This window comes from Microcebus murinus, chromosome 8, assembly GCF_040939455.1.
Source record: "Microcebus murinus isolate Inina chromosome 8, M.murinus_Inina_mat1.0, whole genome shotgun sequence".
Lineage (NCBI taxonomy): Eukaryota > Metazoa > Chordata > Mammalia > Primates > Cheirogaleidae > Microcebus > Microcebus murinus.
This window is the reverse complement of record NC_134111.1, coordinates 3,278,643-3,300,802: the sequence shown is the minus strand read 5'-3', so window position 1 is coordinate 3,300,802 and position 22,160 is coordinate 3,278,643. Positions and strand designations below refer to the sequence as shown.

Genomic DNA, 22,160 nt, shown 5'->3' with positions numbered 1-22,160 from the left:
GAGGTCTGCTTTGCCTCCCGGATGAAGAATGAAGCTGGGGCGTTTCGTAGTACTGCTTTTTCTTCACGTTGTGCGCTAACCTGGATGCTTTCAGAAAGAACCCTTTCCAAAATTTGAATGAGCTGTTTCTACGGAGGGGGTGTGGTGGTATAGCAGGCTATTAGATCAGTCCCACCAAGAGTCAAAGTGTGGGCAAAGCACCGCACCTGACCTTGCTAAGTCTGTTCATCTGTGGGTTGATGAAAACACCCAGCAGAGTCAGGCACGCAATTAGGGTTCACACATTGCCCCATGTCAGTTGTGCCTCTAGATTATCTCCTTTCTTCACTTAGAACGGAGAGCGAGTTATCTTATGGTACAACCACTTTGTTTTTTTGTTTTAAGTTAACAGATGAAGGTACCACCACTTTGGAAAACCGTTTGAGTTTCTACTAAAAGATAAGTGTACGCTTATTCTGTGACCTAGAAAAAAAATTTTTTTTTTTTTTTAAATTTTAAAGAGATTTATTCTGAGCCAAATTTCAGGACCATGACCCGGAGCCACTGGCAAGAGGCCTTGGGCAAGTGGACTCCTGGCTAGGTTACAATTTGGTTTTTATACATTTCAGAGACAGGGGTTACAGGTAAAGCCATCAATAACGTGAGAGGCATACATTGGTTTGGCCCCAAAACGTGAGACATCTCAAAGCCCTACGACCTAGAAATTTCACTTCAAGAGTGCATAAGTCCACCAAAGGCATGTACAAGAATGTTCGGACCACCTTTATTCATAATAACTCAAAAGTGGTAACCCAAATGTCCATCAGTAGTTGAATGGGTAAATTGTACTATAGTCATACAGTGGCTTCTACACAGCAATAGGAAATAACTGCTGATAAATGCAACAACCTGGATGAGTAAGGATGCTTGCTGTGTGGTTCCATTTATATGAAGTTCAGAGAATACAACAGCAAAACAACTAGTTCTCCGATATGGATCAAGACTCTTAAAAATATTTATTAGTTTTTTCTTTGGGGAAGAACTGGAAAATTAAAAAATTAAAAATAAATAAAAAATATTTCTTAGTTTTGACTCCATAATCCTCTTTTAAAAATCTATCCTAAGGATAGTCTCAGAAATGTGAAAAAGATTTGTGTACTAACCATTCACTGAGGTTTAGATGATAGAAAAAAAATGGAAACACGTCCACCACAGACTATACAAAGTTTTTATGGCATCAGAAATGCTTATATTGTTTATGTGCCTAGAAATAACCAAGGAAATATATAAAAATGGGTTTAAGGACAACTATTTTCTTCAAATACCTCTTTTGCTTTTGTAGTTACAGGAGAGAGAGTTTGTGGGTTTTTTTAATTGCAGTAGCAGATTCCTAAAGTATGTTAAATTATTTATTTGATTTTTTTGGTTTTCTTTGAGACAGGGGCTTGCTATGTTGCCAGTGGCATCATTATAGTTCACCACAACCTCAGATTCCTGGAGTCAAGCGATTCTCCTGCCTGTCTCCCGAATAGCTGGGACTACAGGCTTGCACCACCATACCTAATTTTTTGTTTTTGTAGAGACAGGATCTTGCTATGTGGTTCATGCTGGTCTCAAACTCCTGGCCTCAAGTAATCCTCCTCCATTAGCTTCCCAAAGTGCTGGGATTACAGCTGTGAGCCACCAGGCCCAGTCAATTTGTTACTAAATGCATTTCTATTTGTAACAGTTGACAATATTATGTCCAGTTTGTCCCCCCCCACCCAGGCGGTAGCATCGTTCAAGGTCAGGTATTCAAAACCAGCCTAAGCAAGAGCCAGACCCCATCTCTACTAAAAAAAAAAAAAAGAAAAAATGCTTGTTAGAATACTGTACATGCAACTACACATCTCTATTACAAAGCATGCAGGGAAAGAAAAAGAACACTGAACCCCATGTCAGTAGGCTTGGGTCAGAGCCCTGGTTCTGCCACAGGTGAACTGATGTTGGTCTCTATTGACTCCACTGCAATGCCTCTTACAGAATTTTAGGAACACTTGGCAAGTTCATTCTCCATCTCAGGGTTTGCCCTTGGCTTTGGGACTATTTCATCAAAGCCTCATCCTTGTGTGTCCTAAATATTTTTCTATCTCTAGAAATGCCATTAGTCAGACAGTCTTGGATTGAAATCTTTTCTGGAATTTTCATCTTACCTCTAATTTTCTGGCTGCAAAATATTCATTTTTCTGAATTTCAGCTTATTCCTTGGTAAAATGGAATAATATGGCTCAGTCTTCAAAACAAATTGCAAATCTGACCACATCTCATTTCCACTGCTATCGTTCTAGTCCAGATACGAGACTGCTTGCATTCTAGTAAACAATGGCTTTTACATTTTTAAAAGGGTTTTAAAAAAAAAGACAAGACTATGTGACAGACCTGTAAGTAGCCCACAATGCCTGGCATACTCTTTCACCTCTTAAGGTGTGCTGATCCCAGCTAGAGCCCAAGCCATTTTTGCTGAGCTGCTGCAATAATCTCCCAACAATCCTCCGTTTCCCCTTTTCATCTGTTTCCCCTCCCACCAAACTCCAGTCTGTGTTCTACATAGCAGCCAGAATGACTGTTTAAAACAAAAATCAGACCTTACTCACCCTCCCTACTTAGAACCTCCAAATAGCTTCCCGATGTGCTGAGTATAAAATACAAACCCCTCACACCATAATTTAGATCTGTTTACATCTGAAACCTGAGCTCCTGCCAATTTTTCTCTGACTCAGGAAGCTCCAGCCGCTCCAGCTTGCTTTCTCTGCACACCCACCCCTACCCCTGCCCATGCATGCCTTCCCACTTGGTATATTCCACTCCTGGTCTGGAAGTCATTCCTCCTATATTTCCCCATAAGGGCATCCTTGGCAGTCAAACAGCATCTCCTTAGACATCAATTCCAAACACCATATCTAATGTAGTACACCTTCCAAGGCTAATCTAACTAGCAGCTCTTCTTGTCTCTCTCTTCCCACTAGAAGAAGCTGGGGGAGAGCTGGAACCTTGTCATCTTGTTCTTTTTTTTTTTTTTTTTTTTTGAGACCATGCCCGGGCTAGAGTGCCTTGGCATCAGCATAGCTCACAGCAACCTCAAGCTTCTGGGCTTAAGCAATCCTTCTGCCTCAGCCTCCCGAGTAGCTGGGACTACAGGCATCCGCCACCATGCCCAGCTAATTTTTATATATATATATATATATATTTTTTTTTTTTTTTAATTGGCAATTCATCTCCTTCTATTCTTAGTAGAGACGGGAGTCTCACTCTTGCTCAGACTGGTTTCGAACTCCTAGCCTCGGACTCCCAGCGTGGTAAGATTACAAGCATGAGCCACAGCACCCGGCCCTTGTTCTCCTTTTTGATCCTAATCTATATGGTAGTTAGTTGATAAACTTCGTTTAATTAATAAAATATCAAATCATGAAAAGGTATAAGAGCATTAGAGATCATAAGAGCATGAAGGCCTGAGAGTGTTTTTAAAAACTCCCCAAGGGTTGTGATGTTTCAATTAGACACTTAAGACACTTAACAGTGCTTAACCACAAACACCTGGGCTCAAGGACCTTCTGCCTGACACCTCCTGTTTTAAATGCAAATAAACCTGGGAGTTACCAGGCCTCTGTTCCTGAGTATGTGTGTGTGTGTGTGTGAAAGAGAGAGAGAGAGAGGCGCACACGTACGCACACACACATGTATATATGAGAGATTGAGCCTGGAAGGACCTCAGGGCTTACCAGTTTTTAAAATATTGGACTACTTCCATAAGTAAGCTCTGACCATCTTCATCTCCCCAGGATTAGATCCAGCAATTACAGAGTTAACACCTGATCACACTAGGGCCAGTGACCCCCTAGGCTGTTAAATATTCTGCGGTTTTTTTTTTTTTTTTTTTTTGGTTTTGTTCCTTTTTTTTGAGACAGTGCCTTAATTTGTCACCCAGGCTCGAGTGCAGTGGCATCATCATAACTCACTGCAGCCTTGAACTCCTTGGCTCAAGAGATCCTCTTGCCTCAGCCTACTGAGTAGCTGGAACTTGAAGCATGTGCTTCTTTTTCTTATTTTTTATAGACATGGGTCTCACTATATTGCCCCAAAGTGCTAGGATTACAGCTGTGAGCCACTATGCCCGGCTAGGTTGTTGAATATTTTTCAAATAACCCCTACTTATTGAGAATTTGTTTACTGGCAGAAGAGAGTTTCTCAAAAGTTCAGTTTGGACTAGACCCTAAAGAATCTGCTTTGCCAAGAGCTGCTCTGTGCAATCTTATATAGGGAGGCCAGCTATTATTTGTGATTAATATATTATTATTATTATTGAGACAGAGTCTCACTCTACTGCCCAACCTAGAGTGCCATGGCATCAGCCTAGCTCACAGCAATCTCAAACTCCTGGGTTCAAGTGATCATCCTGTCTTAGCCTCCCAAGCCACTGGGACTACAGGCATGTGCCACCATGCCCAGCTAATTTTTTCTATATATTTTTAGTTGTCTGGCTAATTTCTTTCTATTTTTTTTTAAGGAGAGACAGGGTCTTGTTTTTTGTTTTTGTTTTTGTTTTGAGACGAAGTCTCACTTTGTTGCCCAGGCTAGAGTGAGTGCCATGGCGTCAGCCTAGCTCACAGCAACCTCAAACTCCTGGGCTCAAGCAATCCTCCTACCTGAGCCTCCCTAGTAGCTGGGACTACAGGCATGTGCCACCATGCCCGGCTAATTTTTTGTATATATATTAGTTGGCCAGTCCTTGCCTGCGAGAGTGGCCACTGCGTTGGTGCTCTGGGGCTTGGACCCTGGCTAGCCAGAAAATAAACCTCCTCTTGTGTGAAAAAAAAAAAAATATATATATATATATTAGTTGGCCAATTAATTTCTATTTTTAGTAGAGACGGGGTCTCGCTCTAGCTCAGGCTGGCCTCGAACTCCTGACCTCGAGCAATCCGCCCACCTCAGCCTCCCAGAGTGCTAGGATTACAGGCGTGAGCCACTGCGCCCAGCCAGGGTCTTGCTCTTGCTGAGGCTGGTCTCAAACTCCTGACCTTGAGCGATACTCCCGCCTCCACCTCCCAGCCTGCTAGGATTACAGGTGTGAGCCACCATGCCTGGCCAATGGAAACATCTTAATTTGAGGGTGACATGAGTGGTTCAGGACCACTTACTTCAAATCCACATTCCACAAGCCCAAGAACAAAGGCAAAGTAGCTGTCTACTCTACTCAAGGCTACAGGACCCAGAAAAGTAGCACAGTTGTTTTCAGGTGTAACTGCTTCCCCCTGACTCTCGGTTAGGCACAATGATACCAAGGCTCTCTCAGTCACTAACAACTCTCATCCTTTAAGAATTTCAAATAATGACACCAGTTTAATTCTTCCTTCGGGATCTAGGTAAAACTGTTCTTTCCATACATAAGTTTACTAAGTTCTGGTCTAGTTTCAAAAAGTATAAACACATTGAAATTAAAACATGAAGTATTAAGAATAAAAAAATGATGCGGGGGCCCAAAACCACAAGATGAGACAGTCAACAGTGTGGCTTATGCACATCCCCCCCCCCCCCCCCCCGCCCTTTACTCTTCCCAGAAGCACATTCAGGAAGCCACAGGCAGCAGCTATACGGCTGCTCCAAGATTATGTGTCATGATGGCCTAACAGTCATTTAAAACAGCAATGTAAGCCAACACCAGCTGAGCTGTTCTCTCCAAAGAAGCCCAACTGTCTTCTGCAATAGAATTTCTGTGCAAGTCAGACACAGACCCTGGGAAGGTGGTGCTGTGCTGGGCACATGGTCCTCCCAAGCAGCAGAGTGATGTCTGGAGATTAATATTGAAAGCTGCGCTTTGTCTGGATATCATCAAGAATCTGCTGCAGCTCCTCGTCTTCAAACCGCCCCTCCAGGCTACAAGAAGAAAAAAAAAAAAGTGACTTTGCCATTGGCAATTCTCCCACATTCTTTTTTGAAGCATGGTCATCTCTTGCCCACATCTCTAACATCTTTACCTTTCAACTGTATTTTTTTTTCTGCTTTTCCTTTGAAAAACATTATAAAATATTTTGAACACAGAAAAGGTATAAAAAACAGCTTTAACAGCCCTACTTGACTTATATTTCCTTAATAAACATAACAGGACTAACTGATGGCTCTGTGTATGCTCCCCCAGCCCAATACCTTCCCCTTCTTATCCAGAAATAATGTTTTTCTTTTTTTGGTTTGTTTATTTTTGAGAAAGAATCTCGCTTTGTTGCCTAGGCTACAGTGAGTGCCGTGGTGTCAGCCTAGCTCACAGCAACCTCAAACTCCTGGGCTCAAGCAATCCTGCTGCCTCAGCCTCCCAAGTAGCTGGTACTACAGGCATGCACCACCATGCCCGGCTAATTTTTTCTATATATTTTAAGTTGGCCAATTAATTTCTTTCTATTTATAGTAGAGACAGGGTCTCGCTCTTGCTCAGGGTGGTTTCAAACTCCTGACTTCAAGCACTCCCCCCACCTTTGCCTCCCAGAGTGCTAGGATTACAGGCGTGACCCACCTCGTCCAGCCCAGAAATATTTATTAATACTGTCCTAAATTTGGTATTTTTCATTCCCATACATTTTTACACTTATTATACATACATGTATCCATAAGTAACAAATAGCACTGTTTATAAACTTTATGTAAGAAATGGTATCATCCAGTAGGGATTCTTCTGCAACTTTTTTCCTCAACAGTCATTTTGGCATGTGTTGATATTATTCCATGTTGTTCTTGCTCGTTAATGTTTTTTCAATGCTGTACAATAAACACTGTATGGCCAAAAGAGCCTGAGGGAGGGGGAGGAGGACATAAAAAAAAAACAACACTGTATGGCCATACAATGATTCATTTATCCGTTCTCTTACGGACCTACAGATTGTTGTCAAATTTCTGCTGTCACCAACAATGCACCAATGAACACTGGAATACACATCTTCTTGTAAACCTGTGTGGGTTCCCTTTAGGACATGTACCTAGGAATGGATTTTTGGATCCTGGGGTAAGTCCACCTTTAACTTTATTAGACATAGCCAAATTGCCCACAAAATGATTGTACTACTTGGCACTCCTATCATCATTGTGAGTTCCAGCTATTCCATAGTCTGGCTATCACTTGGTGTGGTATAAAACCATCATTCTCATACACTATTAAAAAGGCACTCTCATTCAATATTGGCAATTATCTACCCAAATTTTAAATACATACACCTTTCTGATATAGCAATTATATTTGTGGGTATTTATCCAATATACACAGAATTTATCACGACTGGTACTAACCTTGGGATCAGAGCCTTGGACTCCTCAGCAGTCTCTGGGCAAAGGTTGGCCAAACAGGCCAACTCAAACTTATGAAGCTTTTTCTGGAGCAGTAAGCTAATCATAGGGAGAAAAATCAAAACAAACAAAAAAATCAAAGAATCATCAATAGGAAAAGGGGATCAAAGTAGCATTTCAAAATACCTCAAAGCGGCTGGGTGAAGTGGCTCATCCTAGCTCTCTGGGAGGCCGAGGCGGGCAGATTGCTCAAGGTCAGGAGTACGAAACCAGCCTGAGCAAGAGCGAGACCCGTCTCTACTATAAATAGAAAGAAATTAACTGGCCAACTAATATATATAGAAAAAATTAGCCACGCATGGTGTCACATGCCTGTAGCTACTCGAGAGGCTGAGGCAGGAGGATCGCTTGAGCCCAGAAGTTTGAGGTTGCTGTGAGGTAGGCTGATGCCACGGCACTCACTCTAGCCTCGGCAACAAAGTGAGACTCTGTCTCAAAAAAATAAAATAATAAAATAAAATAAAATAAAATACCTCAAAGGGAGGACTTAAAGTGTTCCCAACACACAGAAATGATGAATACTTAAGGTGATAGATTCCCTTAATACCCTGACTCCATCATTACATATTCTAAGCATGTAACAAAATATCACATGTATCTCATAAATATGTACAAATATGTATCAATTTTTAAAATGCAGCTAGTAAGGAAGAGAAAAAAGTAGAGCATAATGCAATCTTTTGATTACAGTTATATTGGCTGCAGAATGCCATTTTCAAACCACTTCCTGTTTCTACCCCTGAAGAACAGGAACCTCCAGGAAAAGCAAGCAGAAACAATGCAAGTGAGGAAAGCAGGAGGGTGAAGCATCTGCCATCACAACTTGTGAAAAATCACCATATACTTGACTCAAGTTGTGAAAGGACTACACAACCTTTCACCCGGTAATTTATTTTGTTGCCCTCTGCTCTTCCTACTACTACTCTTCTTTGCTCCCTTCATTGTTGTATGTCAAACACATGATGTTAGATGTCTCCAATCTATTACATCTTCTGAAATGGAAGTAAATCTCTTTTAAATTTATCTAAAAATAAATGCGGTATACCCTTTGTGTAAATCTATGTGTAAACTTCACCTTATTATAAATGTTTTTAAAATGTCCAAACTCTATAAAAACATTATCAATACAAAAACTATCTTGGATTTTTATGCATCTACCCTTCAAACAGCTCATCTGGTAAATCTGATTTCAGATATGACCAGTTTTCTGTTAAGAAACAAAACATTTACAGTGCTTCTTATCATTCTGCTATAAGCATCACAGCAGTCACTGTAAAAATTTAGAAAATATAGGCCGGGCGAGGTGGCTCACGCCTGTAATCCTAGCACTCTGGAAGGCCGAGGTGGGCGGATTGCTCGAAGTCAGGAGTTCAAAACCAGCCTTAGCAAGAGCAAGACCCCATCTCTACTAAAAATAGAAAGAAATTAATTGGCCAACTAATATATATAGAAAAAATTAGCCGGGCATGGTGGCACATGCCTGTAGTCCCAGCTACTCAGGAGGCTGAGGCAGCAGGATTGCTTGAGCCCAGGAGTTTAAGTTGCTGTGAGCTAGGCTGACGCCACGGCACTCACTCTAGCCTGGGCAACAAAGCGAGACTCTGTCTCAAAAAAAAAAAAAAATTTAGAAAATATAGAAAGACAGAAAAATAAGTCACCCAGATAACTACCTAAACAAAATCAATATTACCATTCTATGTTTTAGCATATAAAATTGCACATTTCGTAACTTTTTCTCACTTAAGCTATCTTCATTTTGTAATAAAAAAAGCCTATAGACTTAGTTACATGGGAAGAGTTTAATAATGTAGTATATGCACATATGTGGAGGGATTTGCTATAAAATCAACACATGCTTATTTACAAGTAATACCAAAATGGTGAGAATAACCTGAAATTTCACCAAGCCATATTCAAATAACCAGTGTTAACATTTTCATGGAGAAAAGTATCTCAGAGTATCTCAGTATACTTCTTTTGTATATACATTTTTAAACAAAAGGAATCATAACTAAGTTATCATGTAACTGTTCTTTTTTTCACTCAACAATACAGTTGCTGATTTCCATGGTTGTACACACATCTAACTCTACCTGAACATAGCAATCCATTAAAATGTTATGCCATAATTTACGCGTCACATTTCCTGCTATTAAACATTTCAGTTGTTTCCAATTACTCACTTTTTCAAATAATGCTTTTTGAACACTATGATTCTTTGCCCCAGTTCCTGACAAAGAGCTCCTAAAACCTTATAGATAGAGGCACTAGAAAAATCATTCGTTCTACTATATTTGGTCTCTGGCCCTAGTTCCTAACTCAGAGCTCCTAAATATCCTGAAATTTCCTGACTCATAGAGAATCTTTTGTTTTAATGAGGTGACTCTTGGTGGGCTCCTGGACAATCTCAGGTTGGAGGCTGGTTGCCAGTGGAACCATCTGTATAATTAGAGGGTAGAAACTTTCAGTCCCTCACCCTTCAGGGAGGGGAGACAGTATGAAAGTTGAGTTGATTGTTAATGCCAAATGGTTGTAATCAATCATGCCTATGTAATGAAGCTGCCATAGAAACCCCAAAAGGACAGAGTTCAGTGTTTCGGGTCGGTGAAGAACACACTTAAGTGCTAAGAGGTATCCCAGCAACGCCATACTGCCTTATGTATCTCTTCGTCTGGTTGATCTGTATCCTTTAAAATATCCTTTCTCATAAATGGGTAGATATAAGTAAAGTGTTTCCCTCAGTTCTCTGAGCCACTCTAGCAAATTAACCTAACTCAAGGAGGGAGTCACAGGAGCCCCAATTTATAGCCAATCAGTCACAGATACAGGTCACAACTTGTAATTTGCAACTGGTATGTGAAGTGGTAAGGGGGCACTTTTGTGCAATTGAGTCCCTAATGTGGGAATTATAGGACACCCAGCTCATATCACTGGAAAACTGGATGGTATGTGGAGAATTCCCCCACATGGTGTCAGAAGTGTTCTAACGCTCTATATCACTGCAGCATGACTATAGTTCACAATAATATATACTCTCAAATAACTAGGAGGATACTGAATGTTCCCAACACAAAATAAATGTTTGAGATGATGGATATGCTAATTACACTGATTAGTACACATCGGAGGTACCAAAACATCATTATGTACTCCACAAATACATACAAGTATATGTCAATCAAAAAAAATTTGGCCGGGCATGGTGGCTCACACCTATAATCCTAGCACTCTGGGAGGTGGAGTCGGGTGGATCGCTCAAGGTCAGGAGTTCGAAACCAGCCTGAGCAAGAGTGAGACCCCATCTGTAATAGAAATAGAAAGAAATTACTTAGACAGCTAAAAATATATAGAAAAAATTAGCCAGGCATGGCGGCGCATGCCTGTAGTCCCAGCTACTCGGGAGGCTGAGGCAAAAAGATCGCTTCAGCCAGGAGTCTGAGGTTGCTGAGCTAGGCTGACACCACGGCACTCTAGCCCAGGCAACAGAATGAGACTCTGTCTCAAAAAAAAAAAAAAAAAGAAGCATTCTGTCCAGTGACTGTGTAAAAGAGTAGGAAAAAAAGTTGTTTTCTCCTCAGAAACATCATTGCAAATACATCTTCATGTACTTTTCATTGATTACTGTGCTTTAAGAGATAACCTCCTAGAAGTAAAACAGAATTATTCAGTCAAAAGATATCCCTATCTTGAAAGCTTGGAAATCCAGTGCCAGATTATGCTCTAAAAGGGCTTTTTACCCCTATACATTTCCATCAACAATGACTAAAAGACTCTTGTTTCGCGCAGGGCACAGTAGCTAAGGCCTGTAATCCTAACACTCCGGCAGACCCAGGCAGGTGGATTGCTGGAGGTCAGGAGTTCGAAATCAGCCTGAGCAAGAACGAGACTCCCCTCTCTACTACAAAGAGAAAGAAAACTAGTATATATAGAAAAAATTAACCAGGCATAGTTGGTGCATGCCTGTAGTGCCAGCTACTTGGGAGGCTGAGGCAGCAGGATTGCTTGAGCCCAGGAGTTTGAGGTTGCTGTGAGCTAGGCTGATGCCCACGGCACTCACTCTAGCCTGGGCAACAAAGTTAGACTCTGTCTCACACACACACAAAAAAAGACTGTTTCTTCAAATTGTTACACTAAGGTTTCCCATTCTTTTTTTGTTGTTGTTAATAAAAGTTTGCTTCATTTTACTGTTGAATCAGGCACAGTTAGATTTTTTTGTGCCTTCTAAGGGTCAGCACAGTTAACATTGTCTTATCTAAAAGTAAACAATAAACTAGGTTCCAGTGGTTATGTTTACATCTAGAGCGTTCAGGACATCAGGAACTCTTTTAATTATTTGCTTTAGCTTTTAGTTCTTGGTTATATCTCCAAATTCGAAAAAGCTGAGAAGCTCCTACTGTCCCCACAAAGAAATAGACAGCAAACAGACTCCAATTTTTTGGAATAATTACAAGTGAATATCTTGACCAAATAAACCCCGTAGCCATTAAAACAACAGATTGAGCTGTGTTGAGTTTTTCTGTAGGTCTGGCCATGTCAGCCAATCCAGCACACACCAACCCCCATTTCATAATTGGAGCCCAGAAAAAAACTGTTCTGGGACCTGCTGGGTGGTTGTACAACGGTCTCAATTTTTCGGGCAGCATCAGCTCCACTTCGTCGAGGAGCTGGTGGTAGGTGGCCCGCAGGCCTCGGGCGCTGGCAGCAGATATCGCTGTTGCCAAGTGATCATGGGCAGACGGGTGGGAGCGTGGCTGTGTCCTCATCCCTGGCTGACAACGAAGGGCAGCTAGTCACTTTCCTGCCACAGAGCCTGGCGTCCCCCTCCCCCTTAGGGGGCCCTTCCCATGGTTCTTACTGTCCCCCAGTGAACCACCATGCAGCCCTCGCCCCCCCCCCATTCTTTTTAATCTTTTTAAATCTACTTAGGCATTTTACCATTTCTTTGATTTTCTTGAGGATGAACATTACTTCATGAAAATAAGCTTGCCATTTGAAGTTATAATGTGAATTGAGCCTTTAGAGACTATTCCATTTTGTACAAACTTTAGACTCTTTTTTGTTTTTTTTATTTTCTGAGACAGTGTCTCACTCTTGTTGCCTGGGCTAGAGTGCCGTGGCGCCAGCCCAGCTCACAGCAACCTCAAACTCCTGGGCTCAAGCAATCCTCCTGCCTCAACCTGCCAAGTAGCTGGGACTACAGGCATATGCCACCATGCCCGGCTAATTTTTTCTATATATTTTTAGCTGTCTAAGAAATTTCTTTCTATTTTCAGTAAAGACAGGCTCTCACTCTTGCTCAGGCTGGTCTCAAACTCCTGAGCACAAACAATCCGCGCACCTCAGCCTCTCAGAGTGCTAGGATTACAGGCATGAGCCAATCATGCCTGGCCCAGTTTTTTTTTTTTTTTTGGTCTGATAGAAACAAGGTATCACTGCCACCTTGGATGGAGTAAACTGGCAGGATCACAGCTCACTGCAGCCTCAAACTCCTAGGCTCAAGTGATCCTCCTGCCTTAGCCCTAGAGTAGCTTGGACTACAGGCATGTGTCACCATGCCTGGCTTTTTTTTTTGTCTATATATTTTTAGTAGTCCAGCTAATTTCTTTCTATTTTTTTTTATTTTTATTTATTTATTTCTTTGTTTGTTTGAGACAGAGTCTCACTTTGTTGCCTGGGCTAGAATGCCATGGCATCAGCCTAGCTCACAGCAACCTCAAACTCCTAGGCTCAGGAGATCCTCCTGTTTCAGTTTCCCAAGTAGCTGGGACTACACGCATGCGCCACCGTGCCCGGCTACTTTTCTTCCATTTTTAATTGTTTGGCTAATTTCTATTTATAGTAGAGACAGGGTCTCGATCTTGCTCAGGCTGGTCTTGAACTCCTGAGCACAAACATTCAGCCGCCTCAGCCTCCCAAATTGCTAGGATTATAGGCGTGAGCCACCACACCTGGACAACTTGAAGGTTTTAAGCCTCAAGAACATTCATATACATTTTTTGCTTTACTCCACAATATGCTGGGATGTTTGCTTTAATGTAAAATGTTTTAAATCACCCACCAATTAAGTGAAACTGAGACTTGAGGAAGATGTGCTACTTTTCCTGTGACCTCCCATGTGCCCGAGAACATCATTGTGTTTACCAGTGAGCATCCGGTCCAATTTGGAAATAATGCCATAGGAGAAAACAGGCTAAAAGTTAGTTGGTCACTATTTGGAAAGGTAAAGCAAAGATCTGGAAAGAATGTTCTTGATGTAAAAACTAAATAAGCTTTCTTTATTAAGAAAAAGAAAACACTCCACAAAATAATGCTATGTGTTTTTTGGTTTTTTATAATGAGACAGGGTCTTGCTCTGTCTGCCAGGTTAGAGTGCAGTGGTGTCATCATAGCTCACTGCAACTTCAAACTCCTGGGCTCAAACAATTCTCCTGCCTCAGACCCCCAACTAGCAGGAACTATAGGCATAAGCCACCATGCCTGGCTAGTTTTTCTATTTTTTTTTTTTTTTTGTAGAAACAGGGTCTCACTTTTTTATTTTTGAGACAGAGTCTCGCTTTGCTGCCCAGGCTAGAGTGAGTGTGGTGGCATCAGCCTAGCTCATAGCAACCTCAAACTCCTGGGCTCAAGCAATCCTGCTGCCTCAGCCTCCCAAGTAGCTGGGACTACAGGAATGTGCCACCATGCCCAGCTAATTTTTTCTATATATATATTAGTTGGCCAATTACTTTCTATTTATAGTAGACAGCGTCTCGCTCTTGCTCAAGCTGGTTTCGAACTTCTGACCTCGAACAATCCACCCGCCTCAGCCTCCCAGAGTGCTAGGATTATAGGAGTGAGCCACCGTGCCTGGCCAGGATATGTCTTTTTTTACAAGTATACAGGAGACACATACATACTGAGAGTAGTTACTTTGTGGGAAGATAACAGATTTGGAATAAAAAAGAACTAAAGGAAATGTTGCCCTCAAAATAATTTTAAAATTTTTAACAAAGACATTATTTTACTTATATTAAATTCACAGATGATGCCTGGGGGAAGTGGGTGAGAGGAGACAGTGTTGTCCATGCAGTTATTGTCCAATAGTTTAAATTAATAAAAACTGGCCGGGTGTGGTAGCTCACACCTGTAATCCTAGCACTCTGGGAGGCCAAGGCAGCCAGATCGCTTGAGGTCAGGAATTCGACTCGCCTGACCAAGAGTGAGATCCCATCTCTATTAAAAATACAAAATATTAAAGCCAGGCGTGGTGGTTCACGCCTATAATCCTAGCTCTCATGGTGGCACATGCCTGTAGTCCCAGCTGCTTGGGAGGCTGAGGCAGGAGGATTACTTAAGCCCAGGAGTTTGAGGTTGCTGTGAGCTGGGCTGACGCCAGGGCACTCTAGCCCTGGCAACAGAGCGAGATTCTGTCTTAAAAAAATAAAAGAAAAGAAATTAATAAAAACTTCTTTTAGCACTCACCTCCGAACACTGGCAATGGTCTCTCTGTTTTTGAAACGACTGAAACGGGATGTGTAGTTTAATGTTTTCATGAAGACCTCCGAGAGCTCCTGTTCATCCTCTGCACTCTCATTTTGCTGCTTTCGATGCTCCAGAAGCATATGAACTTCTGAATTTAGAAGTGTTTCAGCTGTTTCAAACTCTATTTGTGAGAAGCATATATGTCAACTGAAAATATTCCTTCAAAAGTCTACTTCTAAATGTCCATTTTGCATTTGAACATTTCTCTGCCCCTGCAGAAATCAGGGGCTTCTTACTTTACATTTTTACTTTCATCCACACTCGTGTATCACAAGGTACAGTGGAATTCATGAGATAAAAGACAGTTTCTGACACCAGAGAACTTGACCTAGACATGTTATTAAATAATGACACAGGCCAGGCAAGGTGGCTCACACCTATAATCCTAGCTCTCCGGGAGGCCCAGACGGGTGGATTGCTCGAGGTCAGGAGTTCAAAACCAGCCTGAGCAAGAGCGAGACCCTGTCTCTACTATAAATAGAAAGAAATTAATTGGCCAACTAACATATATATAGAGAAAAAATTATCCAGGCATGGTGGCGCATGCCTGTAGTCCCAGCTACTCGGGAGGCTGAGGAGGATTGCTTGAGCCCAGGAGTTTGAGGTTGCTGTGAGCTAGGCTGATGCCACGGCACTCACTCTAGCCTGGGCAACAGAGTGAGACTCTGTCTCAAAAAAAAAAAAAAGTAATCGGATGGAACTTTTAGGACACTAGGAAACTAGTCACCTGTTCCTATTACTTATTACGGGCAATGCCCAAGTACTACTTGTATAATACCCTCACCTCCTTTCAGCCAAGGAAAGGTGAAGGCAGCCAAACTGTCATTCAGAGGACCTAGGAAAGGGCTGCCCGAGACCCACCACAAAGCCCTAGGGAGGCATCTCCAAGATTCAGCATCAACAGGGGTGAGTGAGAGGTTCAGACACTTTTATGTAACTATGGGGAGGAAGGACCCAAGACCTCTTCCTATGTCTAATCCCAACAAACATTTTCTAGGTAAAGTCATACACACACACAATTTATTTGGACTCAAAAGGAAGTAGATAGGCTGGTCCGAAGGTAGTGAGTTATCTCACGTGATTGTTCACAGTCAGTTACAGATTGAACTCCTTGTTCTACTACTTTCCCCCCTCCTCACTACTGCACTTGACTAGTCTTAAAAAAAAAATTAAAAAAAAAAAAAAAGGAAGTAGATCAGAGAATCTGCATGTTACTCTCCCTTGTGCCAATATTTTAAGAACAACTGCCGCTGGGCATGGTGACTCACCCCTGTAATCCTAGCTCTCTGGCAGGCTCAAGGTCAGGAGTTCCAAACCAGCCTGAGCAAGAGAGAGACCCCATTTTTACTAAAAATAGAAAGAAATTAATTGGCCAACTAAAAATATATATTAAAAAAATTAGCCAAGCATAATGGCACATGCTTATAGTCCCAGCTACTCGGGAGGCGGAGGCAGGAGGATCGCTTGAGCCCAGGAGTCTGAGGCTGCTGTAAGTTAGGCTGACGCCACGGCACTCACTCTAGGCAGGGTGACAGTAAGACTCTGCCTCAAAAAAACCCAAGTGTTTTATGAGAAGAATGGTATTTTCAGATGGTCTTTTTTTTGGTTTTTGGTTTTTGATTTGCGAGACAGAGTCTTGCTTTGTTGTCCAGGCTAGGGTGAGTGCCATAGCGTCAGCCTAGCTCACAGCAACCTCAAACTCCTGGGCTCAAGCAATCCTCCTGCCTCAGCCTCCCGAGTAGCTGGGATTACAGGCATGCACCACCATGCCTGGCTAATTTTTTTTAATTTTTAATTTTTTTTAGTTTTTTTTTAATTTTTAATTTTTAGTGGGCCAATTAATTTCTTTCTATTTTTAACAGATGGGGTCTCACTCTTGCCCAGGCTGGTCTCAAACTCCTGAGCTCAAAGGATCTGCCCACCTCAGCCTCCCAGAGTGCTAGGATTACAGGCATGAGCCACCATGTCTGGCCTACTTTGTGTTTTTGAGTACCCGTAAGACATAGGATTTTAAAATCTTTTTTTTAGAGGCAGAGTCTTGCTCTGTTGTCCAGGCTAGAGTGTAGTGCCATCATCATAGCTCACTGCAGTCTCAAACTCCTGGGTTCCAGTGATCCTCATGCCTCAACCTCTCCAGTAGCCAGGACTACAGGCCCGTGCCACCATGCCCACTATTTTTTTTTATTTTTGAATAGAGTCAGGGTCTCATTATGTTGCTTAGGCTGGTCTCAAACTCCTGGCCTCACGCGACCCTCTGGTCTCAGCCTCCCAAAGTATTAGGATTACAAGCGTAAGCCACCTCGTCAGGAAATATTTTAAAATATTAAGCTTCCTACTTATTTTTGGTCTCTAAATTACAAATGAAATACATTCCACTGCAAAGAGGAAGTACCCTAACAGTGAAGTATGCTTTACTTGCTGCCATCTGATAAAGATTACCTCCTTGACCAAACTCCAGCCAGGCTCTTCTGAGCCCTCTTTTAGACTAAGCCTCAACTTAGTCCATAAAGACTGGAACAAACACTAACATGGTTTCTAAAGCTCAGGTTCTCATCCCTAGGAAGACCCTCCCCATCCCACTTAAAAAGGCATGCCTGAGAAAACTCAAGGTACCAAAATAATTTACTGTTTGTTTCAGCCAACACCTTAAGATAAGGCTCCTATTTCTCAATCTCTGTGGAAGGGCAGGAGTCTAACTCCGATAGGCACCCCTGTCAACAAACCAAGGTGGGTGTCACATGGACCAACAGCCCCCCTTTTCCTTTTGTAATTTCTCACTTTCCTGACTTCTGAGCCCTTGCTCCCTCCTCCCTACTCCTTCAGTTTACCTTCAAAACGCCCAGAGGTTGTTTACAAATCGAAGTTGAGATCAGTTCACTCTAGAATGTGCAACATTTTATTATTGATTCAAATCTGTCCTTACCACTTTAGTGTAAGGCTTTGTTTTATCTTGGACACATCCCTGCAGAACTTCGCGGTTTGTTATCACATAAACTGCTTAAAAGAGGTAGCAAGAGGTCGTCCAGGAGACAGGAAGGAGTTGGGGGCCGAGGTTTCCGAGACGGGGGGGGAGGGGGGAGGTGGAATTAAGTCGGCCCTGCCCCCAAGGCACGGAGCAGGCGACGCCAGGCTCTGCCGAAGCCCAGCCGCGCCCCTCCCAGGTCCGGGCTCCCTCCCTAGCCCACGCTGCCGCCGCGGCCAGGCCTTGGGCGAGGCGCGGATCAGGCCAGACTTGCTGCGAACACGAGAGAAAGCGGCGAAGTCTGGCAGCCCCAGACCCACCTTTGGGAAAGATGAGTTGCGAGGCGTCCTCTTCTACGTCGCCGGCCCGAGGATCGCTGCCACCAGCAGCCATGGCTGCGCCGCGCGCCACCGCTGCCACCGCCGGAAGCGGAAACGCGGAGCTGACGGCGTCGGAAGGGGCGTGGCCTAGCGCGGAGCGGAGTCGAGAATGCGGCGGGGCCGTCTGAGCCCCGCGGGCGCCGCTGCCGGGCTAGGGTTGTCGGCTCCCGCGGGCTCCCGGCCGCCGAGGGATCGCCCGTTAGGCTCGCGTCGGAAGAATCGCTCTCTTCTTGTCCAGCACGCCCTTGCCTTTTCTCTAAAAAAAGAAAAGAAAATTGAGATATTACCAAATAAGAATATGTATTTCTTTGATTTATAAATATAATTTTTGCAAAATTGATTTCTCCGTATCTGTATTTCCAGAAGAAATGTATTGACTTAAACAATAGTAGAATATATAGTATTGGCAGAGTTTGTTACTATTTCAAAGTGTTTTCCTGCACAGTTTATCAGAGTTGCAAGACAGATGTCTTTTTTTCTTTTTATTTTTGAAACATTGTCTCTCTGTGTCATCTGGCTAGAGTGTCGTGGCATCATTATAGCTCACTACATACAACCTCAAATTCCTGGGCTCAAGTGATCTTCCCGCCTCAGCCTCCCAAGTAGCTGAGACTAAGGCAGACGCCACCATGCCCAGCTAATTTTTTTTTTAGTAGAGATGGGGTCTTGCTCTTGCTCAGGCTAGTCTTGAACTCCTCACCTCAGGCAGTCCTCTTGCCTCCCAGAGTGCTAGGTTTATAGGCATGAGACACTGTACCTGGCCAGGACAGATGTCTTGAGAAGGAGTCTGTGGTCCTGCATCAGCTGGATGGTCCAAGTGGGCCTGGAACTCAGTGTGGGACTCTTTTTCCATCTGTTCATCCCACAGGCCTTTACAGAGCACCTACTATTTGGACCTTACAATGTGCTGGCCCAAAGATTAGCTGGATAACCAACACTTTTTATCTTCTGTACGCACTTGGCAAGAGACATGTCAACAGATGAAGAGAGAAGAAAGAATAACAAATAATGCATACAGTGACATTTCACAGGTTGATGTGTTTACAACATTTAATGTGGGAAGTCATTATAAATACTTATGTGCAAGGTCCTGGGGTTAAAAAGATGAGTCAGGACTTCATAAGGAATTCACCAAGAGTAGTTGTTGCAAGATCTGGCAAATGGTCTGAGAGAAAGTCAAAGGAGAGAGCGAGGTTACTTCTATTTGGAGTAGGTGAGCCTGCCTCAGGAGGATCTGGGGGAACTGCACTGCCATTGCTGCTTAACATGGAGTCAGATGGAAAGAAAACATCAAATACGTTAAGAGGAATATTCACTCTTAAAGGTAAATTCATATTTCATTGTCCTTAAATGTCACTTTCATTCTTGGGAAGTAAAGGAAAGTACAGTAATTATACAGATCTTATGTAAACATGAAACAATTTTTGCCAAAATTCACTTTTTATTTATACTATTATATAATTTTTTCCATCAAAAGAAAAATTTCCACCTTTTATAACCTGTTAGAGTGTTTCTCAAAGAACTTCTTACAGGCCTAACCACTCGTGTGTTGTGCCTAGACATAAGTGTTCTGCCTCTAAAACAGAACACTTAGAGATGTACTCAAAGTTAATACACAGAATCTCACAATGTAAGGTAGTCTACCACAAATTAAAAACATTGTTTAGCCAGGTGAGGTGGTGCTGGCCTGTGTAGTGCCAGCTACTTGAGAGGCTCTGGCTGAAGAATCACTTGAGCCTGGGAGTTCAAGGCTGCAGTGAGCTATTATTAAGGTGCTGCTCTCCAGCCTGGGTGGCAGAGCAAGACCCTCACACACACACACAAAAGTTACACTTGCTGCTGGAAGTTTGGTGGTAAATACTACAAAGGAAGCCAAAGAAATAAACTGGCAACAGTTTATTTGAGTACTACTCATATGTAACCCTTTCTCTTGCCATTGGTACCATCTCTAGAGATACAAAGGGGCGAGTCTCTGGGGCTTTTGTGTGATTCTGCAACAAGCCCTTGACATCCAGGTATGGAAACCTCCAGAAGGCTGTCCTGAGAGTCCTGGACTGTAAGGCCTGTCTGGCCTGTGGCAGTGTCACCTCCTGAGAGGGCTTATCTGCCTGTCCCTGAGAAGCCTTCACTCCTCAAGGTCATGCCATGCTTACTTCAGCACCCACCCCTTTCAGGAAGCCTGCCCCGCTTGAAGGGCTGAGCGCCGCCTCCTTTCACATGCCAGTGAAGCTTAAGGTTACAGACAGTTGTGTTCCCTGGCACACCCAGCACTGGATGGCAGTCCAGAGGACCACAGCCTTCCAGCTATTGCACCATGTACTGAGACCTGGGCAAAGCATTTCCATCAGGCTACCTTGGAGATTCAGTCCTGTTACAAAGCAGGAAATTAGGTTCCGAGTAGCAAGTAACACTTTGCCTCATAAATGGCAGGACCAGGGTTTGAGCTGAAGCCTATAGGACTGTCAGCCCGTGAAGATTTCAGTTGTCAGCTGCCCTGAGTTATTTCTTTGGTTGGGCACCAGGGTGCAAAGAATGGCCATATTAGGGATTTGGGGCAGGGTCTCTGGTTGGCAGCAGGGACTTGAGTGACTGACAAGTGAATTTGAAGCCTTTCTCTTGCTGTGTTTCCCTTAGAGTTTTGAAATTGGGTCACTTGTTTTTCAATTCGCCATGGCATATAGAATCTGTGTGAGTAGAAACAGAGTTGGTAAGCAACAGGAAGGGACCCTTGAACCCTTGTCTGAGCTTCATTTTCCAGTGAGGGAAACTGAGACTCAGCAGGGACAGGACTTGCATTATGTTCCTCAGAACACTGCTATGGTTCTTTGTACAGTATTGGTGCAGAGTGAAGCCCTTTAACCAGTCCATTCATTGAATCGTATTTCCAGTTCAGATATTCAAGCCAGGGTTAGACCCTAGATTGATCTGGAAGCAGCTTTAGAGCACCTCCCCAACTCAAATTAGCACCACTAATCTGATGGCTCATTTCACATCTCAGAAGTTAATACGGATGGCTAAAATGGCAAATACTGTTATATGTATTTTATCACCAACCCCTAACCCCCAAAAAATCAGCACTAAGGAATCCCATGCTGTTTATAGGCACTATTAGAGATAATATGAAATGTAATCTCTAGAACATTAATTTCTTGAAGAAACAAAAAATTCCTCGACACACATCAGTTATTACTAAAGTCTGTAAATGTTTAACCAGCTGCTTGTAGTCTATTTTCAAAATCACCTAACCCTGACATGTTTATCTGTAGCCATGTGTTTTATGAGTTTTGCCAAATATAAGGGCCTCAGAACTGGGTATCTTAAACAAAATAAAAACCTACCTCCCTACAAATGAGGTTATAAACTGAAGACTGAGAATCCCAGTATATGAATGTTTATAATTTTGAAAAATGACTGTCATTTTCTCCAAACCCATCTCTTGTTTCTGGGCCACCCAAAAACAATAAACCTTTCCAGTTACGTCAGACCATACCAATGTCCCAGGGTCTTTGCTTGACTTAACATCAACAATAGTCTGGGCGCAGTGGCTCACGCCGCTGTAATCCTAGCACTCTGGGAGGCGGAAGTGGGAGTTCAAGACCAGCCAGAGCAACAGCCCATCTCTACTGAAAGTAGAAAGAAATTAGTCGAACAATTAAAAATATAGAGAAAAAATTTGCTGGGCACGGTGGCACATGCCTGTAGTCCCAGCTACTTGGGAGACTGAGGCAGTAGGATAGCTTGAACCCATGGAGTTTGAGGTTGCTGTGAGCTAGGCTGACCCCATGGCATTCCAATCTGGGCAACAGAGCAAGACTCTGTCTCAAAAAATAAATAAATAAATAAATATCACCAAATGATATCCTAAATTTGAGTGTTTTTTTTTTTTTTCCCCAAAAGTTTTAGCTTTTGTGGAAAGGTCAGTTTATTTGACAATCCAATGCACGCAAACT

The 22,160-nt window shown here is 42.8% G+C and overlaps 1 protein-coding gene and 1 pseudogene across 2 annotated transcripts; both read right to left on the bottom strand.

The window, feature by feature from the left end:
• Positions 1-741: 741 nt before the first annotated feature.
• POLR2D (RNA polymerase II subunit D) lies at positions 742-18,285 on the bottom strand. Of its 2 annotated transcripts, XR_001147718.3 has the most exons (5): positions 18,151-18,285; positions 14,809-14,989; positions 7,291-7,386; positions 6,609-6,797; positions 742-5,892 (listed from the first exon to the last, which is right to left on the bottom strand). XR_001147718.3 is itself a non-coding variant. In XM_012739922.3 (4 exons), the coding sequence occupies exons 1-4, from the start codon at positions 18,221-18,223 to the stop codon at positions 5,814-5,816; spliced, it is 429 nt and encodes a 142-aa protein (XP_012595376.1). In that variant the 5' UTR covers positions 18,224-18,285; the 3' UTR covers positions 742-5,813. The 2 variants fall into 2 exon arrangements, 1 of the variants encoding a protein (XP_012595376.1); XM_012739922.3 differs by lacking the exon at positions 6,609-6,797.
• Positions 11,436-12,216, bottom strand: LOC109731040 (mitochondrial pyruvate carrier 2 pseudogene; annotated as a pseudogene).
• Positions 18,286-22,160: the final 3,875 nt, after the last annotated feature.